At 40.6% G+C, this 24,165-nt stretch overlaps 1 protein-coding gene across 1 annotated transcript in view; it reads left to right on the plus strand.

Moving 5' to 3' along the window:
* Positions 1-24,165, plus strand: part of Rapgef2 (Rap guanine nucleotide exchange factor (GEF) 2) — a gene marked incomplete at its 5' end in the record, with an annotated part of 168,074 nt that overhangs the window by 87,952 nt on the left and 55,957 nt on the right. The window contains 2 exon segments of the mRNA XM_013522900.1: positions 8,491-8,622; positions 13,283-13,460. Of these exon segments, the coding sequence (XP_013378354.1) occupies positions 8,491-8,622; positions 13,283-13,460 (310 nt within the window).

Consider the following 24,165-nt stretch of genomic DNA (forward strand, 5'->3'; position numbering starts at 1 on the left):
GCATGTGGTTGAAATGGTCAGCGTCTGTGGTTGACAGATTCTTTGCTGCCCACTCAGGAATTTTGATTGATTGCTTTCCTCATCAGGGGCACTAGGTACCCTACTTGTGTTCAGATTATCCCCATTTCACAAATGTTGGAATTAAATGTTAGATTGTAATTTGCCCAGCTATAGAAAGTGAAATCTGTAATTCTAGCCCAGAGAAACACGAGACTGCCCTTCTGCTTCGGGAGAGAGTTAGGACAGTATGCTGAGTACCTCCAGCCCCACACACCTGGGGGAAGAAGTGATTCAGGTGGAATTTTACACACAGTTTTGAATGTGCCTGTGTGATGGCCGTAGCCCATCGCCCTGAGGCAGGTCCAGAGTTTTCCTTGTTAGGGTATGAGTGTGCTTAAAAACTTAAAAATTTTTGATGACTTCCAGAGTTTTTAAATGAGGGATGCTCGACCTGTGTTTGGACAGAAAGCCATGTGAGATATTCATGAATGTCAGCTTTGGCCTACTGCCAAGTCCTCTCTGTTTAAGTTCCTGAAACAGTGTTACAAGGTGGGAATAGCAAGGAAGCGTTGAGGTGAAGCAAGAAGTCCTCAGCCCTCAGCCCTCCGTCCGTGCTTCTGTCTGTGCAGGTGGTGTCCGGGTGTGGGGGCGCAGCCTGGAGGTCACAGCACACTGAGTTTTCAGCACGTGTCTAGACAAACACGTGACTATGTGGGAGGCGTTTGCAGTCAAGTATAACAAGGCTGCACAATGGAAGACACAAACTACACAAGTTGTTGCGACATTAGAAGAAATCTAAGCAATGAAAATTGGAATGTTTATAAAAGAATAATTGGATTGTAAGCACATCATTGGCAGGTTATTTAGCTTTGAAAAATATTTTAAGCAGCAAGCTTCTCTTCATATAAATATATGATTTATTTTAAAAGTAATATGTAGTCTTTTGGAGGAATATATACTAAGTGAACTACTATAATGACAGTACTAGATAGGACAGGTACAAAAATGCATTTTGGGGGACTTTTGATTGGAAAAACTGGCAGAAGGAATAAAAAAGAAGAGCAGGGCAGAAGGAATAAAAAAGAAGAGCTGTTGGGTAGATCCTGTTGGTTACATGGTTACTTCCTTGTTACATTCATTTCACACAGGAAACTGAGGTGCACGCCTGTCCAAGGCCACTGGATTTAGGAGGCAGTTGAACAGAAGGTAAATGCAAATATGTCTGACATGAAGCAGATGTCTTTTGAGCCTGATAGGAAGGTGAAAAATGCTCTTGCCAGGCATGGTGGCATACACCTATAATCCCAGCACTTGGGAGACTGGGGCAGAAGGATCACCACTAGTTGGAGGCTAGCCTGGGCTGCACAGTGAGTTCAGCTCTGGTCTGAATTTCACAGTAAGGCCTTGTCTTGAAAGCAAGAAAGGAGATAGAGAGAGGGAGAGAGGAAGGAAGAAAGAAAAAAGAAGAAAGGAAGAGGAAAGAAAAGAAAGATACATCCTCCTAGTTAATTTTTTGGCAAATTTCTTTAGCAGATAAAACTAACAAATTTTTGTAGAACTGTTGCTCTAAAGCAGTCATGGCAATACTTTAAAATATCTCCCTGTAATTTAATGAGAAAAAGCATTGCATCTATCATTTAATATATCATGGCATGTTTAGGAAATTTTCATCTCTTGCCATCATGAATATGCACAAAAGGAACTCCGTGTTGTAGAAAGGTCTCTGGGAAGTGCTGAGGGAGGGGTGTTCAGGGACTGGGTGTGTATCCAGGGGGAAGTTTCAGGGGCAACGAGAGAAAGAAAACTGCTTCCAATGACGAGTGCTTAGGAGTACATGCATCTGCTTTTCTGGTGTTTAAGAAATATGACTTAAAGAAATAAAAGTCAATCCTAATACAAACTGGTTTTTCACATGGGCTACTAAATAATATTCCTAATCAAGCTATATGTGGAAACAGGCCAAGGGTGCCTGAACCAGTCACCTCTGAAGAGCTTGGTGGTAGACAGGAGGGAAAAGGAAAAGAGGGAAGGGGGAGGTATGAGCTGCTCTTGAAGCCTAACTTCTAGAATGACACCTGGTGACTGCCGCTCACGCCCTTTCTGCATAGCTCAGCCACCTGCTAGTGCCTACTCTCAGATATTGATGGTTAGCACACTGCCTGGTGACTTCTGTGCAGCACGCCCACTGCCTTATGACTGTAAATTCATCTAATCATCACAACACGGGCTTTCAAAACACGCTGGATGAATGATGGACAAAAGTAAGGTCTCAGTATCTTCACTAATACCTCAGAGAAACAGAAAAACTGTCCAGTGTTCCACTGACCCCTCTTCCTCATAAGGCTTACAGAGGTGGATGTAAAGCGTATTCACGAATCCCAGTGGTGGTATGGAAAGGCAGCATTCACGCGGGTAAATTCTTAGTGATGCTTCTTAATGTTAAGTTGGTTTCTGGCCATGAAGTGTGCTGTGTATTTAGCTCACCTTAGGTGGTGTTACTCAGAGTGTGCCACCTGGGAGTGCTGTTCAGACCCCCACCGTCACCCAAGCCTTGTGTGCTCTCTGATGGCTGCTTTGCAATAAAGTGAGAAATTGTCAGTTAAACAAATTTCAGTTGATGGTGGCGGCACGTTTGGTTTATTTTCATCTTGTTTTGTGTTTTCACTGTTGGACTCCTCCAGTGGCCCTGAGATGATAGTAGTAATACATTGTGGAATCTCAGATTTTTCCACATGGGACACCTGTTGGTAGCAAATCCACAAAATGCATTCCTCCCTCCACTTTTTAGCTGGGCCAGGGGGTCTGTGCTGCCTGCCACAGTAACTCGGGAGTTCTTGGAGGAGGGCAGCCTCCACAGGCTGTCCTGCACTACTGCCAGCTTCAGAATTCCACCGGTGGAACAAAAGACGTACTTAGTGGCAACAGAGACTTAAAGACAACCATTCTCATTACAAAGCAGAGCTTGTGTATTAGCTGGTAATTTTCAGATGCCAACTATTGTCACTGATTATTAAGGGTGTATTCATATGTGGGATGTGAGCCATATGTACAGACCTCTATAAAGTTATGTACATCCATGTTTGCAATCCATAAAATAAAGCAAGCCATTAGACAGATGCTATCAAAGTTTCATGGAACAGTAGTTAGTTTTAGATTTATGCTTATATAAGTGGGGTTATGCCTACATATGCATGAGCTTACAAGCATAAACCTAAAATTAATGTAATGATTTACATACAATATGTAATTAATAATCTGATTTAAGAATTTGTTTAAAACATTATCTTTGTTTCTTATGTATTTAACAGTACTGTGGTCAAACCGTAATTCAATATTTTGTCTAATATATTTTGGGGAGGGGTGAACAAAAAGGTATGAAATGTTTAGAAAGTTTTGAAAAGAGGGTGCTCTATCCAGAAAAAAATGAGGCCAGGCGTGATGGCTCACGCCTGTAATCCCAGCAGTCAGGAGGCTGAGGCAGGAGGATCCTTGTGAGTTCGAGACCAGCCTGGGCTACAAAGTGAGCTCAAGGCCGGCCTGAACTGATAGTGAGACCCTGCTCAAAAAGACCAAAAAAAAAAAAAGCACAAAAAAACCAAAAACTACAGGACAGAAAAAATTTGAGCAGTAATATACTCATATAACCAAATATTAAAAGATACTTTAATGCAAATATAAATAAGGGATTGCTTTGAATTGTGATACTAATTGCTGGGGCATGTATTGGTGTTACATCAAAATGTGTTAATTTTCCTATTTATTGCATTGCTATTTTCATCAGACAGGTTTATTAATTTTCTTATTTTCTGAATAGAATTTCTGTTATAAGTGGTGGCTAGAATCAAAATTCCCAGCTCCATTTTAACCAGAAATTTAATTAAATAGCATACCTGTAGCAGTTCAAAGTGGTACTAGGGCAGGCTTGGGACAAAACTTGGAATAAGTGAACCTTGTCATACTGTGCCTTTAAAATGTCTTGCCTCAGGCTCAAGCCCCTTCCCGAGGGTCTACCCGGGTCTGCGGGTGCCTGCCTGCACAGTGCCCGCCTCCTCACTCCCACTTCCACAGTCTTCCTTTGCCCCCCTCTCTTTTTGTTTAATGCCACTTTTGTTTAGTGATCTTGATGGGTTCCTGGGCTGCAACCATTATTGTGACTGTGGTGAATTGTGCCCCAGGACATAGGGAAATGCAGATGTCCCTTTAGTCTGCTGAGTTTAATTCCTTCTGCTGTCTGCCAAGCTGTAGCTTAGCTGGGTGATATGGTAGCTCTAACGTCAGTGTTTTGAGAAAGCTCCTCACAATTTCCATAGCGGCTGTCCTGACATGCATTCCCACCAGCAGTGTAGAAAGGCTCCTTTTTCTCTGAACCTTTGCCAGGATTTATTGTTTTGTGTATTCTTTTTTTTTGGGTTTTTCTCCGGTACCGGGAACCGAACTCACGACCTTGCGCTTGCCAGGCAGGCGCTTTGCCACTGAGCTAAGTATTCTTGATGATAGCCATTCTCACTGGGGTCAGATGAATCTCAGTGTAGTTTTGATTTACACTCCCCTAATAGCTAAAGATTTTGAAATTTTTTTTCATAGACTTATTGACTATTTTTACTTCTTTTAAGAAGTCTCTGTTCAGGTCATTTGCCCATTTGTTGATTGGGCTATTTGAGTTTTTTGGTGTTAGGTTCCTTTGAATTCTTTGTCTCTTCTAGATTATTAATCTTTTGGAAGAGTAGTTGGTACAGATTTTCTCCCATCCTGTAGGCCATCTCTTCACCATTAGTTGTTTACTTCAGTGTGCAGAAACTTTTTAGTTTAATATCCTGTTTGTTGCTTCTTGCTGGTATTTCCTGTCCTTATCAGGAAGTCTGCCTGAGTTTATGGCTTCAAGCATTTCCCCTGTTTCCTTCTAGCAGTTCCTAGGTCTTTGATGCATTTTGAGTTGATTTTTGTACAGGGTGAGAGATTGAGATGTAGGTTCAGTCTTCTACACGCTACCATCTACTTTCTCCACCACCATTTGCTATAGACGCTGTCTTTTCCCCATATGATTTTGGCTCCTTTGTCAAGAATCACATGGCTGTATTTATGTGGGTTTGTATCTGTGTCTTCTATTTCATTGGCCTATTTTTGCTTCAGTACCAGACTGGTGGTGTAGTATAATTTGTGATTCGTGTGTGTGGGTGTGGTACTGGGGTTCAAACTCATGTACACTCTGCCGTTGAGTTACATCCCCATCCCCTTTTCATTTTCTAAAACAAACTATATTGAGGCAGACTCTCGTAAGTTGCCCAGCGGGGACTAAAACCCGTGGTACTCCTGCCTCAGCCTCCCAGAGGGCTAGGGTTTCAGGCCTGTGCCATCGAAGTGTTACAGTGTAATTTAAATTGGGGTATTGTGATGCCTCCAGCATTGCTCTTTTGCCCAGGATCTCTTTGGCTGTTCAGAGTCCTTTGTGTTTCCATGTGAATTGTAGATTTTTTTTCTGGTTCTGTGAAGAATGTAATTGGAATTTTGATGTGAATTACATTAACTCTGTAGATCACTTTTGGTCGTACGGCTGTTTTAACTACATTGATTCTGCCAGTCTGTGAACATGGGCGGTCTGTCCGTCTTCTGCTGTCTTCAGTTTCTTCTGTCAGTGTTCTGCAGTTTTCACCGTAGAGCTCTTTCGCCTCCTTGATTAGGTGGCTTCTAGTTTGCTGCTGCTGCTGCTGCTGTTCTTTGAAGTTGTTGTGTGAGATTAGTTTCCTGATTGCTGTCTTAGTTCATTGTTGGTGGTGGAAAAGTTACTGATTTTTTTGTGTGTGTTGATTTTGTTTTTGGCTCTTCAAAAAGAGCTTTAGATTCAGGCTTCTACCTACTTTTCTAGCTGTGTGTTGTGTGTGGCAGGGAGGAGCTGGGAGCCTCTCAGGCTCACTCCTGCTTAGAGGAGCAAACATTAGAACTTACTCCCTTCCCGTGACTGGTGAGCACTGTCAGTAAATTGAGCGTAGTGTTGTTTTCCGTATTTGTGGGGAAAGCCTGAAGGTTTCAGGAATATGAGGTTGTATTCTTACATTTCTAACTGAAGGGACACTCAGTTAGTGATAGTCATGGGTGTATTTGCGCATAAGTTTAATACATCATTTCATGCCCTTTTACAAAAGACAGGCAGTGGGGGAAGGGGGTAAAACAAAATGTTGAAAACTGGGTGTGGCTTTTCTGTTGCTTATTACCACCTATCGTTACAACGTTTTCCACATTTGAAATTGGAAATGAGTTACCTTTTAATTCTCTGCCCTTAGCTGAGTATCTCACAGAGCAAGCACACAGTATTTAGTAAGTAAAATCACACTTTCAGGGTGAAGTGGTTCTTCGTCTTTGACAGTCTGTGCAGTTCTGGGCCTGTCATTCTGGTGTAGTGGTGGTCGTGCATAGGAGTGTGCAGTGAGTGTGCAGCGGGCAAGTCTCTGCCCCGTGGCTCCTGCTGCTCTCTACACCGTGCTCTTCACAGGAGGGATGACTGCTGGTTGTGTTCAAGGGGAGAGTCTTATGAGACTTACATAACCTTTTATTGAACAAAAATTCACTAGATAGTTGTATCATCATTTAACATATTAGTTTAATTGGAAAAGAACGAGGGCGTGTGGCATATGCCAGCCTGAATCATGACTGTGAAAGAGAATCGCTAGAAATCACTTTTGTTGTTGTTGTTTTTGCTGTTGTTATTGTTGTTTTTGGTACCAGGAATCAAACTCATGACCTCACACTGCCAGGCAGGCGCTGTGCTGCTGAGCTATATCCTTGGCTGTTAGAAATCAGTTTATTATTCTGTAGTTACATTTACTGATTGATTCCTTTTAAAATCCTTGAGCCAGCATGTTTCCCCAGCTACAGGAAGTAACTGAATTAAATGGATATGTAGCTGGTAGTGAAGGCTATTTATCCCAGGCTATGAGTAATCACCACTTAGCTCCACGTAAAATCATAGCCCTTAATACGTGTCTGTTTATCTGTCTTCAAATTATTCCTGAAGAAATCCTACAAATGTTTCCCTAGTCTGCCTTATGAATGAAAAAGATAAATTCTGAATTTAGAGGTGTTTACCTTTTGATTATAGAGAAATTGTTGTTCTCCTAAATTTTATGATATTTCACATCCTCACTGATCTGTTTAAAAAGAGAATACTCTATTAGTGAGATAGGTTATGCTTGCAGTGATTTCACACATTCGATAAAACATCTTTCAGCTCCTCCAACATAAGACTTTTTATCTGTTTATGTGTCATCTAATCAAAAGCCCCCTAGGAAATTCACGTCTAAATCTTTTGGGTACCTTGTATTCCATAAAGTCATTGCCTGGAAATATTGTTAAATGTCCTACTTGAAGATAGGGAGTGGTGAGCAGATTACAGTCTGTTCATAGAGCTAGGTCTGCATGATTGTGAGGTACAAATTTATGTTGCTTATTTGTTTGGAGTTTTGAGGTAGCAAAACCCTTTTGATCATTGTCATAAACCTGCATCAGCTCCCTAGTGAGGCTTATTTTACTCATGGAATAGCATCATGTTTTTGGAGGGGTAAAGGGGAAAAGGTCAAATGACAGATGGAATGTTACTAAGTTAAACCCTTAAATTTTAACAGTTAGTCCTTATGTTTATTATTTATTAGCTAAATAGGATCAGTATGCAGGCAGAAAAGAGAGAATGTTGTTACGATTTAAAGATGACAGCATATGTCTTGAAATGTATGTATCATTAGCCAGTAGTATAAGGGTAATGTTAAAATAAATGTAGTTTCCTTGTTTTTTCCTCTTTTTGAAAAGATTGGGAAAATGTAAGATTCTTGAGCGCAGGATTTTCTTAGATTTTCACCAACTGCCTGGTACAGAGTAAGAAGGAGGCCCACAGGTGTTTGCTGAGTGAACAAATGTATGAATGTTTCTATTTAAAATCACTTTCTCTAATATATGAGGAGGAGTAGAGCATTTGAAGGATCCTTACTGAGTGTATTTATTAGAGGCTATTTTTAAACACAAAGAAGTAGAATATGTGTGTGTTGCACTGGTACAGTTACTTGTATGTCTGTATTTATTGATGCTAAGTTGTTAAACATCATTTGATCATAAAAGAACCTTCAGACTGTCTTTTTCTCTAAGCTGTTTCTTGCCATGAAGTTGTATTTGTCATTGCCAACTGCTCAGTTCCCTCGTGGATGTGTAAAAAGCACATTGTATCTCACTAAATGAAGTGCTTGCCCAAGTTCATCTTGATCAAACGCACCCATTGAAGCATTGAATTTAGTATTATTTAAAGTTCATTGCATGCTCATAAGCATTAAAATTTTATTTTGTGATTTTTTGGGGTAGTATTTAGGATTTTGTGAATTTGAAATGAAGGGTCTTTCCTAATAACATTTAGGCCCAATGACTAAACCAGAATATAGTGTTAAGATATTAAAATATCTCATGAAGTTCTAGGCCCACATTGTAACCCTGGCTCTCCTGCTCCTTCCACAGCTTCCTGCAGACTTCACAAAACTGCACCTCACTGACAGTCTGCACCCCCAGGTGACCCACGTGTCTTCCAGCCACTCAGGATGCAGCATCACCAGCGACTCCGGAAGCAGCAGTCTTTCTGATATTTACCAGGTAAGAAGCTGTTTTTCTTAGCATTTGGTTCATTTTCATCCATTCCAAGGAGTTTCATGGTTCTCTGTTGATACACAGCAAACCCATGTATATATATTATGTGCGCATATGTGTATGTAGATATAAATGGTTATGCTTCGTGTAGAGACACGGCATGTTTTATGTATATTTATTTAGGAAGTGAGACTGTCAAATTGTATTGCATCTTCTGTTACCAGAATTTTAAAGAGTGGTTGCAATGGAATTCCCTTTAACTTTCAGTGTTTTATTCATTTGACCATAACTGTTAGTAGGTTTACGACTCAACTAGAAAACTACACATTTATGCTTTTATAGCAAATTTATGTTATTACTGAGCTACCTATCTTCGTCCTCTTCCCTCCCTCCCTTCTTCTTCAGTGTTCTACCACTGAGTTACACCCCAGTCTTGTTTTATTACTACTACTAAAAGTAAATGAACAAGTAACTTAATATGTACAAGACATATTAAGTCCTAAATTTAGTAGCTCTTAGGAGTTAAATTTTAATTTAAACTTTTTAATATTTTTATTAGTACATATTTGCAGTACATACTGATTACATTCATCATGGAGGTACATACTTTTCTGTACTTACTATAGTTACTGACTCGTAACTATATATTTTAAATAGCCCTAAAAATATTTTTTGAAGTATTTTATTAGCTATAAGCACAATCATTTAAAAATTCTTGGCTGATGAAGAATTTATTATTTTGGAATAAGAAATACAATTTCTGCTTCTTTAATGTGATTTTGCAGATTTGTATCTTGACCCATACAGAACTTATATTTTGAACTCTTTGGGACTTTTAAATGTTAGAGAAGGCAGTGGGCCAGGGCAGTTTTACCTCTGATAGACACGTACAAACACACACATGTGCCCTATTTCTGGGAGATGACTTTTAAAAATTTATGCAAGAGTTGCCTTACACAATGAACAGCATAAATAAAAGGTGTACTTTAGCTTATATTAATTGAGACGTCACAGGCAAAGTCCTTGTCCTCTATACTCTGAAATAGTTGCTGTATATTTTGACGATCTGTGGTGGAAATGTAATGAGATTAGAGCAGTTTTTGTTATCACTGCTTTCTGCAAACATGAAAACTTGAGTGGAACCATAGCGTATAGATGTATTATAACAATGCAATAACTTATTTACATAATTTTTGAGGCATACTTTGGAGGGATTCTGGTCTTCTATGCTGTTGCTTTAAGTAGGCTGGATAAATTCCTATATAAAATTCTTGATGATACTTCAAGTCCCTAGCTAGCATCAGAACATCTGAGAAGCCAGAATGTGGGTGCAGGCTCACTTCCACACAGCTGGAGCATGCAGCTTGCAGTCCTCCTTGGTCTTTGGTAACAGGTGAGGAAGGGCAATCCTGCACCTCCTTTTGATTCATGTAGTTGAGTCCAGAGACTATTATCTCAAACTTGTTGACAGGCACGTTGCCTTCAGAAGGGAAAGTCCACAGGTATATCTAAGGGTTTAGCTACTGGCTCTGCAACAGTTAATATGCAGTAGAGCTTCCCAGTAGACCACTTTTACTGTCCTTGAATCAGGAATTCCTAAGGTGAGTGGTGTCACAGATGTACCTGGTTCAACTTCCAGTATGTACGTTTACTACATTTACTACATTTCTGTATCACCAAGCATGCAGTTTATTCTTGAATAATTCTGGGGATCAGCAGCTGTTTCCCATGGCAGCCCGTTTATTACCGGTATGGTTCTGATGTGGGAGGAGGCCTTTGCTTTGGTGCAGAGGTTGAAATTGAATGCTCTTGTGTGGGAAAGAAATGATAGAATGGTGTTGCTGACAAAGTGAGAGGAGGAGGATTCAGGAACAAAATGGAACAATTGGCCTTAGAAGAAAAGGGGACGGATCCTGGTGGTTTTGGAGTAGAGAGCTTGGTAGTTGGGAGCTCTGCCCTTTGAGTGTCTATGTTTTCCCTGAAGAATTCTTCGTTGAGCTTGCATTTTAGGGAGAGAGAAGTTTTGAAGCAGTAGTTGCAAAGAGCAGGAGAATCTGTTGACCAGAGGACGCTCAACTGAGTTCTGTGTCTTAAATACAGTGTTTTCTTTGCTGTGTTAAGTAATTTTCTCCACAGTAAGCACATAGAAAGCAGAGGTTTGATGTAAGCGGGACTGAAGGGGTGTGTGTGAGTGTGTGTGTGTATGTATGTGTGCGTGTGTGTATGTATGTATGTATTTGAAATTTTACTGAGTGCCATGTGCACCAGCATGCCAAGTGAAGCAGCATGGCTTTGCAACTTGGTGCACTTGACTCTTTTCTGCCTTCATTTTCAAGTATCTCCAGAGAGCGTTCTTCACTTAATGTACTCTTTCCTTCATTTATTGTCCGTGAAGAAGATGCTACATTTTGATGTCTTTTCTGGCTAGTCCTTTCACTTCTGTTCTAGATTCTGACTGAAATGATACTACTTTTCTTCTTGTCTGTCTACTAGAATAACAGCTGCAAAAAGGTAGTTTTTTTTTCAGCACTGCTCAATAGAGTGCCAAGAAATCGTAGGCATTTAGTGAAGCTGTGTTGAATAAATATAATGGAAATAACAGACTAAGGGATATAAGCGGGATATGAGGGAAATCAAGACAGGAGATATGAGAGCTAGACATAGCAGAGTCCTGCAGACTGAAGAGCCCTCTTGAGTTGTGAAAGGGTTACTTTAGAGGCAGATGGAAGTAAGCTAAAAGAATAAGAGATTGGTGATGGAATGCAGAACGCCTTAGAGCTGTGAGACAGTGCCACTTCTAGCCAGTATTAAGTGTGAAATACTGTGTCTATCAGTGAGTGGCTTACGTGGGCTGAAAATAGTTATCCAAAAATAGATCAATAGAGCAGAGTCCAGGCAAAGTGGAACTTACTCATGTGGAAAGCAGACGCCTGTGATCAAGGGAGCTGGAAGGTTCAGCTTTAGAAAGCCGAATTCAGTGAACAATTGAAAGTTTTACTTAAGATTTAAATAGGGCTGCGGATGGAAGTGTGGCCCAGTGGAAAAGCCCTTGCCTAGCCTGCTGAAGGCCCTGGGTCTAATCCCTAGTGTCTCATACACACAACACACACGCATACACACGGACTTACATTTTATTGAAAGGATAATGATTTCTTTGAGGTTGTAGAAAACATATTTTTCGAGGGCTGGGGATACAGCTCAGTGGCATGAGCACCTGCCTGGCAAGCACAAGGTCCTGAGTTTGATTCCCGGTACCCAAAAAGAGAAAAGAAAATATATTTTTCATCTTTTAGCTAGCATATGTTGCCTCTTAAAATGAAAGAATACCCTTTCACTATATAAAGTATTTAAGAGTTTTTGTTTGTATTTCATTCATATTATACACAGAGGTGTACACAGAAGACTGCTGCTGTTTTTGAAATTGTAAGCTGATGAGTAATCTTCAAGATAGGGTGGAGCTGGGAAAATGCAGTTGTAGCAAGCAGTAGCAGCGTGTCCACAAGTTTTGATTTAAACTGTATTACAAGTATACATCATTATATAAGCTGCATTCATGTATGTCAGATACAAAGAGTAGATTAGGTTATGGTTAAGACTCTGGAGCCTATATATATGATATATGTATAAGTTAAGATAGTTATATTACTAATTTCTCTTAGTTCATTGAGAAGAAAGGTTGGAAATGTAGTTAACTTTTAATTCAGTTTATTCTCACTCCCATAGTGAATCTGTCTTTATAGTTAGCTAAGACCAATATGATGCAGATGTACACATCAGTGACAAAATGCCGAAAGGCTTTAATTTGACGCAAAAGTATAGTAGATCTAGACTGAAGACAGTTCAGCAGAAGAGACTGCCTTGAAGTGATTGACTCATGACCACGAATGTGTCTACCCACTAGCATCCTTCTACCTTGACATTTGCTTGGAAATGCAGTCAGCTCTTGGGCAAGCGGGGAGCCAGGAACAAGTCGCCTTTAGGCTTTATGTGTAGTTTGAGAGAGTGGTCATTAGAATAACCAAGTTCATGGTTGTGTTTGGTTTGCGTGTTTATCAAGTTACCTTTGATTTATGGTTTGTTTTTTATAAAGACTGTCTATTAGGGGGAAAGTGGTCCTATTTTCTTGGCATTAAAAAATTCCCACTAATTTTTCTGGAGGAGGAATTGACCAAAATTAAGAGTCATTAGCCTGAGGCTCTCAGCTAAAACTATTCTCTTTGAAAAATGGAGTGAAAGCAAATAACTATCCTTTTCTTCTTTGTTGCACTGTATTTCTTTTTGTTTTGTTTTGTTTTGTTTTTCCCCAGGCACCTGGAATCGAACTCACGCCCTTGAGCTTGTGAGGCAGGCGCTGTGCCCCTGAGCTAAATCCCCAGCCCCTGTTGCAGTGTATTTCAAATGCCATGAGAAGACCCACATAAGTCAAAATTACTGAGATAAAAATCATTAATTCTGACCAGAATTTTAATAGGAGATAAAATTAGTCATGTTTTGTTGAAGTAATTCTTTTTTATAATGTCTGGCAGATAGTTGTGAGGTGCTGGATCCATTTAATTTAGTTACAGAAAAATGAAACTATTTTGAGCTACAGTTGTTCTTATCTGTTTGGCATCCCAGAGATTGACCTGCTTAAATAGTTCTTAAGAATTGTTTTGTCTGTCTTAAGGCCACAGAAAGTGAGGCTGGTGATATGGACTTGAGCGGGCTGCCAGAAACGGCGGTGGACTCTGAGGACGACGATGATGAGGAGGACATCGAGCGGGCCTCAGATCCGCTGATGAGCAGGGACATCGTGAGGGACTGCCTGGAGAAGGACCCAATTGACAGGACCGACGATGACATCGGTGAGTGTGGCGAGGGCAGGTGTGGAAGCACTGACAGGGCCCCGCAGAGCCCCGTCTGCAGGCTCAGGAAGCTGTGAGAAAGTTAGAACTTTCCTTGAGGCAAACACTAGTATTTCCTGGAAAAACTTAGTTTTACTTTGTGCCCTGAAGAGTCTAAAAATAATTCTCTGAATGAAATGTCATAGTAAAACTCTTCCACGTGTAACTTCGTAGCTCAGTGTGTGACCACAGAGAAGGCAGGAGTAGTCTTCAAAGAGGAAGTCTTCTGTTCGTTTTCCTGCGGGCGCTGTCCCCATCGAGCTCGTGCCTGCGTGCGAATGCCAGGCGGTGGGGCCGGTGAGAGAAGACAGCAAAGGCCCAGTCAGCGTCCTTCAGCTGTGGGGTGGAGGTGCGCTGCACGTTCGGATTTCTGTGCTCACAGATGGATTCCATAGTGCAGTGAGGGCTTGCGCTTGGGTGGCCTTGGACTCTGGCTTCCTCTTGGAAAGGAGGTGTGAGAACACCTGTGAGAGTCCTCTCCCTCCAGAGCGTGGGGTCCGTGTTCACACCTGCTGAGCCAGGCCATCTGGCTGCCCTACCGCTCTCCCGGCTCTCTTGGGCCCCAGTGTTACTGAAAAGAAATTGGAGAGCTGTGTCTGTGGGATTGGATGTAAGAGGGTGTGAGCATGTGGCGTGTGTTTAAGTCAGATGTTTAAATTATGTACATGTGCTCGCAAGTGCGGTGGAAAACCAAAACCTGGGTGAGGTATGTAAAGTTTACTCGAAGTCCTTTGCTTTACAGAAATTCATGACTTTATGGGTGAGTATCATGCTGGTCCCTGTTACGCTGAGCTCTTGGCCAGCCCCTGGCAGCTCTGGTGGGTGGGGCAGCGGGGTCCCTGCGGGGTCACACTCCATGCGGAGGCACGGCATGAGCAAGGGAGCACTACTGGAGGCAGCGGCTCTGGGGAGCAGGGGGCGTTCGGGCTGAGGCCAAGGCAGGCATGGATGGAGGGCGGGTCTCACTTTCTCGTGGGTGCAACCAAAGTGTTCGTTTGATTTCCAGGGTCCAAAATTGGTTTTTGGAGTCAGGGATATAGCTCAGCGGCACAGCACCTTCCTGGCAAGCATGAGGTTGTGAGTTTGATTCCCAATACCAAAAAAAAAATTGGTTTTTGGTCTCCTGTTCTTTTATCACGACCTATTGTGTTTTTTCAAAACTCCCTCTGTTGTAAGGAAAGAAAGAAATTTGAAATGTATTTAATATGCTTTTTAATGGAAAACCCTGGCTCGTAGGTGGATCTGATGATGGGAGGTTGCTTATGAGTGGACTCCTTTGGAAGCGACCCTTTTGCAAGGGCACATATATGCTGTTTAATCTGTTCATCTTGGAAGAGTTGTAGAAGAAATGTCATTCCTAGAAATTTACGACTTTCACCTCATATCTGACACGACTGTAATCCTAGCACTCGGGAGGCTGAGGCAGGAGGATCTCAGCAAGTTCAAGGCCAGCCTGGGCTACAAAGTAAGCTCAAGGTCAGCCTGAACTGAATAGCGAGACCCTGTCTCAAAAAGACGAAAAAAAAAAAAACCTCCTATCTGAGAAGCCTTTCCCCACATTTCTGAAAAGCAGGATTTGTGCTTTCATTCTTACAAGTAAATCCAAAGCTGCTCTGTTGTTCTTCCCTTCCTTTTCTTTTCCCTTTCGTTTTCTTTCTTCTGTTCTCCTGTCCTGTTTTCGGGGGTCTCATTATATTGCCTGGGCATGGTTCAAGCACTTCTCCTGTCCACATAGTGGCTGGGACTGTAGGCACATGCCACCAGGCCCCGCTGTACTGTTTTGTCTTCCCTCTCTTCCTTTTCTTTTTTTTCTTTTCAGTGTGCCTGTCAGTATAATTTCTACAGTGACTAATATTTACTTGAATACCAATTCCCTTAAAAGCAGTGGTAATTCTGATACTTGCAGCTATCAAACATATATTTATTTAAAGTAATAAATTGGCTAGATTCAAGTGAAGTGTATGTTTTTTTCCTAAGGAGAACTTGACAGCGCTTGTATTCTGTATCCTTCAAAATGAAACTGCTAAGGAAAGATAGTTTGAGTCATTTGTAGAAAAATGAATGCATCTTGAGACCATAATGTTATGTGAAATAAATCAGACACACAAGCTTAAACAGTGCATGGTTTCCCATATATGAAAAATCCGAAGTATAAGTAAAGGGCAAAGTAAAAGATAATAGGAAGTAGTGAACTAGAACTTTCTTAAAGGGTAAGGGGATCGAGAGGTGGATGGAGTGGACTTCTAGGAAGATGGTGGAGTGACAAGCAGCAGAGAAAGAGGATCTCTGAGATTTGGTGTCCAGATGCTGTGGAATATAGCAACATGAGGAAGAGGAGGGAAGTGAGTTCCTGGGATCCAAGAAAGATCTGAAGGGAGAGTTGAAGCCCATGGGGAGAGCAGAGAAAGAAACTTTAATGGAGAAAGACTAGGTAGGGGGAGGAGATGGCACCTTCTGCCTGAGTTCAGACTCAATGCATGGGAGGGGGCAGCTCAAACCTGCAGCTCAAACACACAGTGTCTGCGGCCACCCCCGAAGCCTCCATGGAGAGACGCAGCACTGCACGGGAGCAGAGGAAGTGGAGGACTGCAGTGGCTGGGGAGTGTTGTTGCTTCAGACATCACACAAGCAAGGGAGATTGGCCAGGAACCATTTTGGAGAGGGGCCAGCTGAGCTCAGAACTCAGAACAACTGCTGGCTCCATCTAGTGGCCACCAGCTGATTTCAAGCCCATAGAAAGCAAACCAACTGCTGAGGCCTGAACAGGACTGGTTCCAGCCTCATGGACAGAAACCAGCCTGAACTTCAGGGGAAATAAAGGTGCAGTCTTGCTGGAATTATCCACAACTCCATTGTAAAGCCACTGCTGGCTTGCTGGGATTAATCAACACAGACGAGGACTCTGTCTCCACATGTTGTCTACCAGTGACATCAGAGACACACCTTAAAGTGGACCTTTTTTCCCCTTCTGTGTCTGCTTTTGTGGTTTTGGTTTTTGTTTTTGTTTTCTTAATTACTTGTTCTTGTTTTTATCTGAGTGTGAACATGGTTTCTAGTTTTTTAGGGTTGTTGCTCTGTTCTGTTCTTCTGCTCATTTCTTCATCCTATTTCCCTCCTGTCTTTTATACCAGTTTCCCTAAAGTTTGTGTGATTCTCCTTTGTCCTCTAGCCTTGTGTCTAATCTCTTCCTCTTCTTCTACTTCTCTATTTTTCCTCCTTAACCTCTTTTAAATTTTCTTCCCTGAGGGTAAAATTGTCATATTGAGGGCTTATTTATTGCACAAAATTTTCTGATTTGTTTTAAATTTTGTTATATAACAAAAATCTAGTTCGTATGGTTAAAGGTGGCAAATTAATACTACCTCAGTTTGTCATTTTCTAGGATATGTTTGGTGAGATTGTTGTTGCTGATTGTACCACATTGGCCAAAGTGACATAATTGTTCTAACCAGTTGTTCTTCCTGGTATACCAAGACTGAGATTGCCTAATGGTCAAAAAAAATACCATAGTCCAGTGCCAAAGAACCAAGGGCTGGACCAAGTAGGCAGCAAATTCTCATCCCCAATAAATTGAAGAGGGTAGGGTATTACAACATTCTCAAAACCAAAAGCCAGCTATACTTGGAAGACATCTCTAAGTAGTAGTCATTTCCTAAGGGTTCTGAATACTGACAGTAAAGCTACTTGCCTCACCACAGGCAATTTACAAATATCAACCCCAGAATTAAACTTTTACAAATAGAAAATGAGAAGACACTTAAACAAGAGGCAACCCCAGTCATCCAGCTCACCAAAGGCAAACCCAGGAGCCAGTGAGGTGGGACAATCCAAAAACCACATGCGTGGCCTCTCGGCAGTGGTAACAGTGAGAGGAACAAGGCAAAGGAGACTCTAGAAAAAATTAAATCAGAAATAATTTCTCATAGCTACGGAGGTGGTGATGACAATGAGAGAAATGCTTAGTGACTCTAGGAGCAGATACAGATAAGAAAACAAGAGTTTAGGACAGTGATGGAAATTATGAATGCTCAACATAGCAAGGAAATGGAAACCATAAAACAGATTCAAACAGATATCTAGGAGATTAAAAATTCCAGTGAAAGTATATGCAGCAGGATGAGCCAGCATGAGGACAGAATCTCAGATATAGACTACAGAATTGCAGTTAGCAGTCATGAAAAGAAAGAGTTCTTAAAAATAGCAAGGGGCCTTGAGAAATGAACCCAGCAGCTTCTAGATGATACAAAGAAGAGTAACATAAAATTGACTAGGGTCAATGAGAAAGCAGGAGATACTGCAAATGACATTTTAAAAAACCTATTCACAGACATCATGGCAGAAAACTTCCCTGGCAGGGAAAAAGAATTTGACATACAGATAAATGAGGCATATACAACTCCAGTTAGCCATGATTTAAAGAAACCTACATCAAGAAATATAATAGTCAGGATTCCAAAAATTCAACAGAGGAATAGAATATTAAAAGCTAAGAAGAAACAGATCACTATACAGGAAAGCCCATTAGATTCACAGTTGACTTCTTAATATAAACCCTGAAGTCAAGGAAAGCTTGAAATTAAGTGTTTCAGACCCTAAAAGAAAACAACCTCCAACCCAGATTGATACACCCTGCAAAACTATCTTTTAGAATTGATAGAGAAATAAGATATTTCCATGACAAAGAACACCTGAGGAAACTCATGAACACCAAACCAGCACTCCAAAATGTTCTGAAGGACATTCTAGAAGGAGGTAAGAAGGACTAAAACTCCATGAACCCCAAAGGAATGAATCCACCAGGTAAGGCAAGCAAGTAAACAGAGCAGGAAAAAGAGCGCCAACTACAGGGAAATAACATGACAAGGATAAATCAGTACACATCACTTATAATGATCAATGTTAAATGGTCTCAATTCACTAATCAAAGGAATAGATTGGCAGAATGGATGAGGAAGCAACACCTAATAATATGCTGCAGGCCAGGGATATACCTCAGTGGCACAAGCGCCTGCCTGGCAAGTGAAAGGTCCTGAGTTCGATTCCCGGTACCAAAAAAAAAGGGATTAAAAAAAAGAAAAGATGCTAATAATATGCTGCATACAAGAAACACATTTTTTCAAAGAAATTCATAGACCGAAAGTCAAAGGATAGAAGACAATACTTCATGCAACAGGAACCTGGAAAAAAGCAAGGGAGCTATTCTATTTGCAGACAAAGTGGATTTCAATCCAAGACCGATTGAGAGAGACAAAGAAGGGCACTACATCCTTATAAAAGGAATGCTCCAAGAGGAAGAGATAGAGTCATGAATGTATATGCAACAAATACCAGTGCACCCAACTATATTAAAAACACTAATGGACATGAAAAATGAAATAAGCATTAATACAGTTGTATTGATGGAAGCTGAATATCTCACTGTCACAAATAGATCAACTAGACAAAAAAATCAACAATGAAATATTACAGCTGAACCAAACTTTTGAACAGATGGACTTAGTAGATGTCTACAGAGTGTTCCATCCCACAACATCAGAATACACGTTCTTCTCAGCTGCACATGGGACTTTCTCCGAAATAGACCACATACTAGCTTATAAAACATACTTAACTAAATGCAAAGAAATTAAAATTATCCCATGCATTATCAGACCATAGTGCAATGAAGTTGGAAATCAGTGGCAAAGGAAACCACAAGAATTTCATTAACACATGGGAATTAAACAACACCCTCCTGAACAACCATTGGTCACAGATGAAAATAAAGAAACTAGATAGTTTCTACAAGTAGATGATAATGACAGTACAACTGGAACTTATGGGACACAATGAAAGCAGTCCTACAAGGGAAATTTATAGCAGTAAATAACCCATATCAGGAAAACAGAGTGAGTTCAAATAAATGACTTAATGTTGAACCTCAAGGTTCTAGAAAAAGAAGAGCAGGCCAAGCCCAAAGCTCACACAAGGAAGGAAATTATAAAAATCAGAGCAGAAATTAATGCATTAGAGACTAAGAAAAAATACCAAAAAAACAATAAACTAAAGAGTTAGATTCTTTGAAAGATTAAAGACAATTCACAAAAAACCCTTAGCTAACCTTGTCAAGAAAAGGAAAGACAAGGCTCAAATCCATGCAATTAGGAATGAAATGAGTGAAATCACAATGGATCCTGCCAAAATCCAAAAGATCATCTATACCTGCTGTTATGGTTTGGTCTGGATGTCCCCACAAAGCCTCATGCAGTTGTAGCAGGCAGGCTTTTTCGGAGAGGTGGCTGAATCTAGAATGTGTGACTAATTCATACTGCAGTGCTGGGATTAAGGCTGGGTGATTGCTGCGTCACTCCATTGATTGGATTGGCACCACCCTAATCCCAGCAGTCTGGATAAAAGGGCAGAAAGAGGCTTGTTTTGGCCTTTTGCTCTTGTTGCTTTGGCTGTCTTCTGCCACCATGAACTGTTGCCACTCTGCCACGCCACCCTGCCTTGGAGCCAGCTAATTAAGGGCTGAAACTTCCACAAACGGTGAGCTAAATAAACCTTTCCTTCCTTAACTTTGGGTGTTGAGTATTTTGTCTCAGCAACAAGAGAAAAATAACTAAGACACCTACTTCCAGAACTTGTATTTCAGTAGTATAGAAAATGTAAAAGAAATGGACAGATTCCTAGATACATATGAGTGACCAAAGCTGAATCAAGAAGTTATAAAAATCCTAAATAAACCATGATCAGTCAGTGAAGTTGAAGATGTAATTAAAAACTTAGCAACAAATAAAAGTCCAGTCCCTGGTGGATTCACAGCTGAATTCTACAAGAAATTTAGAGAAGACCTAATACTGCTCCTTTTCACATTCTTTAATGAAATTGAAAGGGAAACAGTGTTTTTGAATTCCTTCCTGAAAGCAAGCATTACCCTGATACCAAAGCCAGAGGAGGATCCAACCAAGAGAGAGAACTGCAGGCTAATCTCCCTAATGAACATAGATGTAAAATTCCTCAACAAGATACTGGCAAACACAATGCAGCAAATCATCAGGATGATTATACACCATGACCAGGTAGTATTCATCCCAGGGATGAATCAATAAATGTAATACACCACATTAACAGAGTCAAGAACAAAAATTGTATGATCTCATCTCAATAGATGCAAAGTGTTTGACAAAGTCCAACACTCAGTCATGATAAAAACCCTAGAGAAAATTGGAATAGATGGTCTTTATCTCGATCTGATAAAAGTCATCTGTGACAGACCAACAGCCAGCATCATACTAAATGGACAAAAACTGAAAGCTTTCACTTTAAAATTGGGAACACAATAAGGAAGTCCACTATCACCACTTTTATTTTCAATATATTTCTGGAAACATTAACCAGAGCATATTAGACAAGAGAAAGAAATAAAAGGAATAAGGATAAGAAAAGAAGAAGTTACCATTATTTGCAGATGACATGATTCTTTGCATGGAAGACCCCTCCAAGCTCCACCAAAAGACTTCTAGATTTAATAACCAAACATAGCAGTGTAGCTGAATGCAAAGTCAACACCCAAAACCCAATAGCATGCCTGCACACAAATAGCACTGAGAGAGAAATTAGGGAAGCAATACCTTCCACAGTGTCATCCCAAAAAATGCAATACCTAGGAGTCAGTCTAATGAAGGAAGTAAAGACCTCCACAGTGAAAACTACAGGAGAAAAAGGAGATTGAAGAGGATATCAGAAAATGGAAAGATATCCCTTGCTCTTGGATAGGAAGAACCAACCTCATGAAAATGGCCATACTTCGGAAATTGTTATACAGATTTAATATAATCCTGATCAAAATTCTAACAGTGTATCTCACAGAATTAGAGAAAACAGTCCTAAAAATCATTTGGAACCAAAAGAGACCTAGAATAGCAAAAACAGTTTTGGGCAACAGAAACAAGGCAAGGCCATCATAATCCCTGACTTGAAATTATATTATAAAGCTATTGCAATTTTTTAAAAGGAAAAAGAAGAAAAGAAAAAACCAGCATGGTAATGGCAAAAACACAGGGTTTTTTCCACTGAGGGTCAGTGGAACAGAGTAGAAGAGGCAAAAACAACTCCAGACATACTTAGCTACCTTACCTTTGGCAAACGTGCCAGACACATTCACTGGAAGGAAGGATAAGCTCTTTAATGAATGGTGCTGGAAAAACTGGCTTTCCACATGCTGAAGATTAAAATTAGACCCATGTCTTCACCATGCACTAAACTAAAATTGAAATGAATCATAAATCTGAATATTAAAACTGAAACACTAAATGTACTGGAAGGTGGAATAGGTAGCAGTCTTGAAGACTTAAGTGCAGGCAAAGACTTTATGAAGAAAACCCCAATTGTACAGGAACTATCACAAAAAAATCGGCAAGGAAGAACAGCAGCAAGAGAAACCACCAACAGAGTGAAGAGACAGCCCATAGAATGGGAAAAAAGTTTGCCCACTGTTCCTCAAAGGACTCCTACATAGAATATATAAAGAACTAAAAAAAAATTGAACCACCCCAAATTTAAAGACCCGATCCAAAAATGATCATGTGATGAAATAGAAACAGCAAATAATTACAGGAAAAAATGTTCAGCGTCATTGGTTTTTCATAAAATGCAAATTAAAACAACTCTGAGAGTACATCTCACCCCAGAAAGAGTGACTGTCATCAAGAAATCAACCAGTAACAAGTTCTGGCCAAACTGTGGGGAAAAAGGAACCCTTTTCCACTGTTGCAACCAGTGTGGAGATTCCTCAGAAAACTAGGACTAGAGGTTGCATTTGACTCAGCAACTACCCTTCCTGGTGTGTTCCAAAAGAATTACATACTAAGTGACATATGTTCACCCATGTTAATAGTGGTACAATTTGTAATAGCCAATCTTGGAAACAGCATAAATGCCCATCAGCTGATGAATGAATAAAGTTTTTTTTTTTACACAATGGAGTACTACTCTGCTATAAAGAAAGATAAGCTTGAAACATTTCTAGATAAATGAGTGCACCTTGAGACCATACTCGTAGTGAAATAAATTGGACACACGTGTAAATAGTGCACTGTTTCTCTGCGGGGAGAAACCAAATATGTAAATAAGGACCCAAATATATAATGGATAATGTGAAATAGGAAGAAAATGTTCAAATAGGAAGCATAAGAAGAGCGGGGAGGAGGAAAGAAGAGAAGGGAGAAGTAACAAAGGAGACAAGAAGGAAAAATTGAAAACAAAGCTTTTGTAAATAAGGAGGGAAAGAGAGGCTGAGGGGAGGAGAGAGAATGGGAGAAAAAGTCGAGTTATTTCATGTACAGGTGCAAATCCCTGTGATGAATGTGATCATTGTATATAACTGCAATGTACTTAGCAAGGTCATTTTCTTGGCAAAATAAAAGGAAATGTGAACCAAAAGAAAAAAAAGGAATGGAGAGTGATGGGAAAACGGGCTTAAGATGTATTATGTACATGTACTAGCTCCCCACAGGAATGTGAACATTGTGTACTACAGCACATTCTGATACATTAAAAAAGGGAACTGCAGGTGAGGGTTCTGTAGCTCTTCTGGCAACCCTGACTTACCCTCCGGTATTGGTTAGAACGATACCCTTCATATCAGCTACTGGTGCCTCCTTGTTGATACTGTCTCTGGATGCTTCCCTTCCATCTACCTTCCTTTCCCCTTTAAAAAACGGGGAGGGGCTGTGTGTGTATGCGTGCACATCAGCATTTAAGGTGAACAAATGAAATTACTAATATAATTGTATTTTTGACAACTGCACCGAACAAAGTTATTTTGGGCTCTGGTAGATTCTGACGTATGCCTTGTTTCCATCTGTTAAAGAACGGACTTATCGTCCTCTTTCATGCCCTCCAACACATAACTGTGCAGAACTCGGTTTCTGAATGGTTGTAACAGTTGTTGTTTTGAGGGCTTGAAATATTAAGATAGATGAATATTTCGATCTCTCACTTCCTTTTCTCCCTGCTTCATGTACCACCAAAAAGTCTATTTTTTAAAGTCTTAGTACTACACATTTTCAATATAAAATTGAGCCACTCACTAAGGTAAGCCCTGGTGTCTGTAAGTTGGTTCGAAAATAGAAAAGTAGTCCTGCTCCCCTCTCCCCGTCACAGCCCCCCTCCCATCATGGGGACGGACCTGTACCCGGCCAAAGCTCTCTTTCTCAGCCTTTCTGACCGCCCCCCCCATCCCTGTGGCACTGTCATAGTTTAGTATAAGCCAAATGCTTCTGTTTTCTGTTTAGCATATTTTCAGAGATGGCTATAGAGAATTTTTTATTGAGCTGCTTATTGCCCACTGTAATAAGTCATGGTCATGAAGAAGTTACTACAAAACCAGTGATTGGATGTTATTGAATGCTTGAGTCTTACACACTCAGATGCTGCCTGGTTAAACATTTATGTCACCCTGGCCTGTCATCGCAGCCTAGAGAACTATGTACATCTACTATTATTAGATCTCTCCTGTGTGTTTTATTCTGTATTCTTATAGTAAGTAGTGTTTTCTATCTTACTGTACTTTCCAGTGCTGGCCACTACTCGTGTATCGCAGGTTGATCTCATGACCTGTCTCAGATGCTTTCTTCCTTCCTGGGACCAAATACCCAGCCAGCCCTTGCCACTTACGGGCGGC

Source organism: Chinchilla lanigera, unplaced genomic scaffold (genome assembly GCF_000276665.1).
Source record: "Chinchilla lanigera isolate Chin_1 unplaced genomic scaffold, ChiLan1.0 scaffold00070, whole genome shotgun sequence".
Lineage (NCBI taxonomy): Eukaryota > Metazoa > Chordata > Mammalia > Rodentia > Chinchillidae > Chinchilla > Chinchilla lanigera.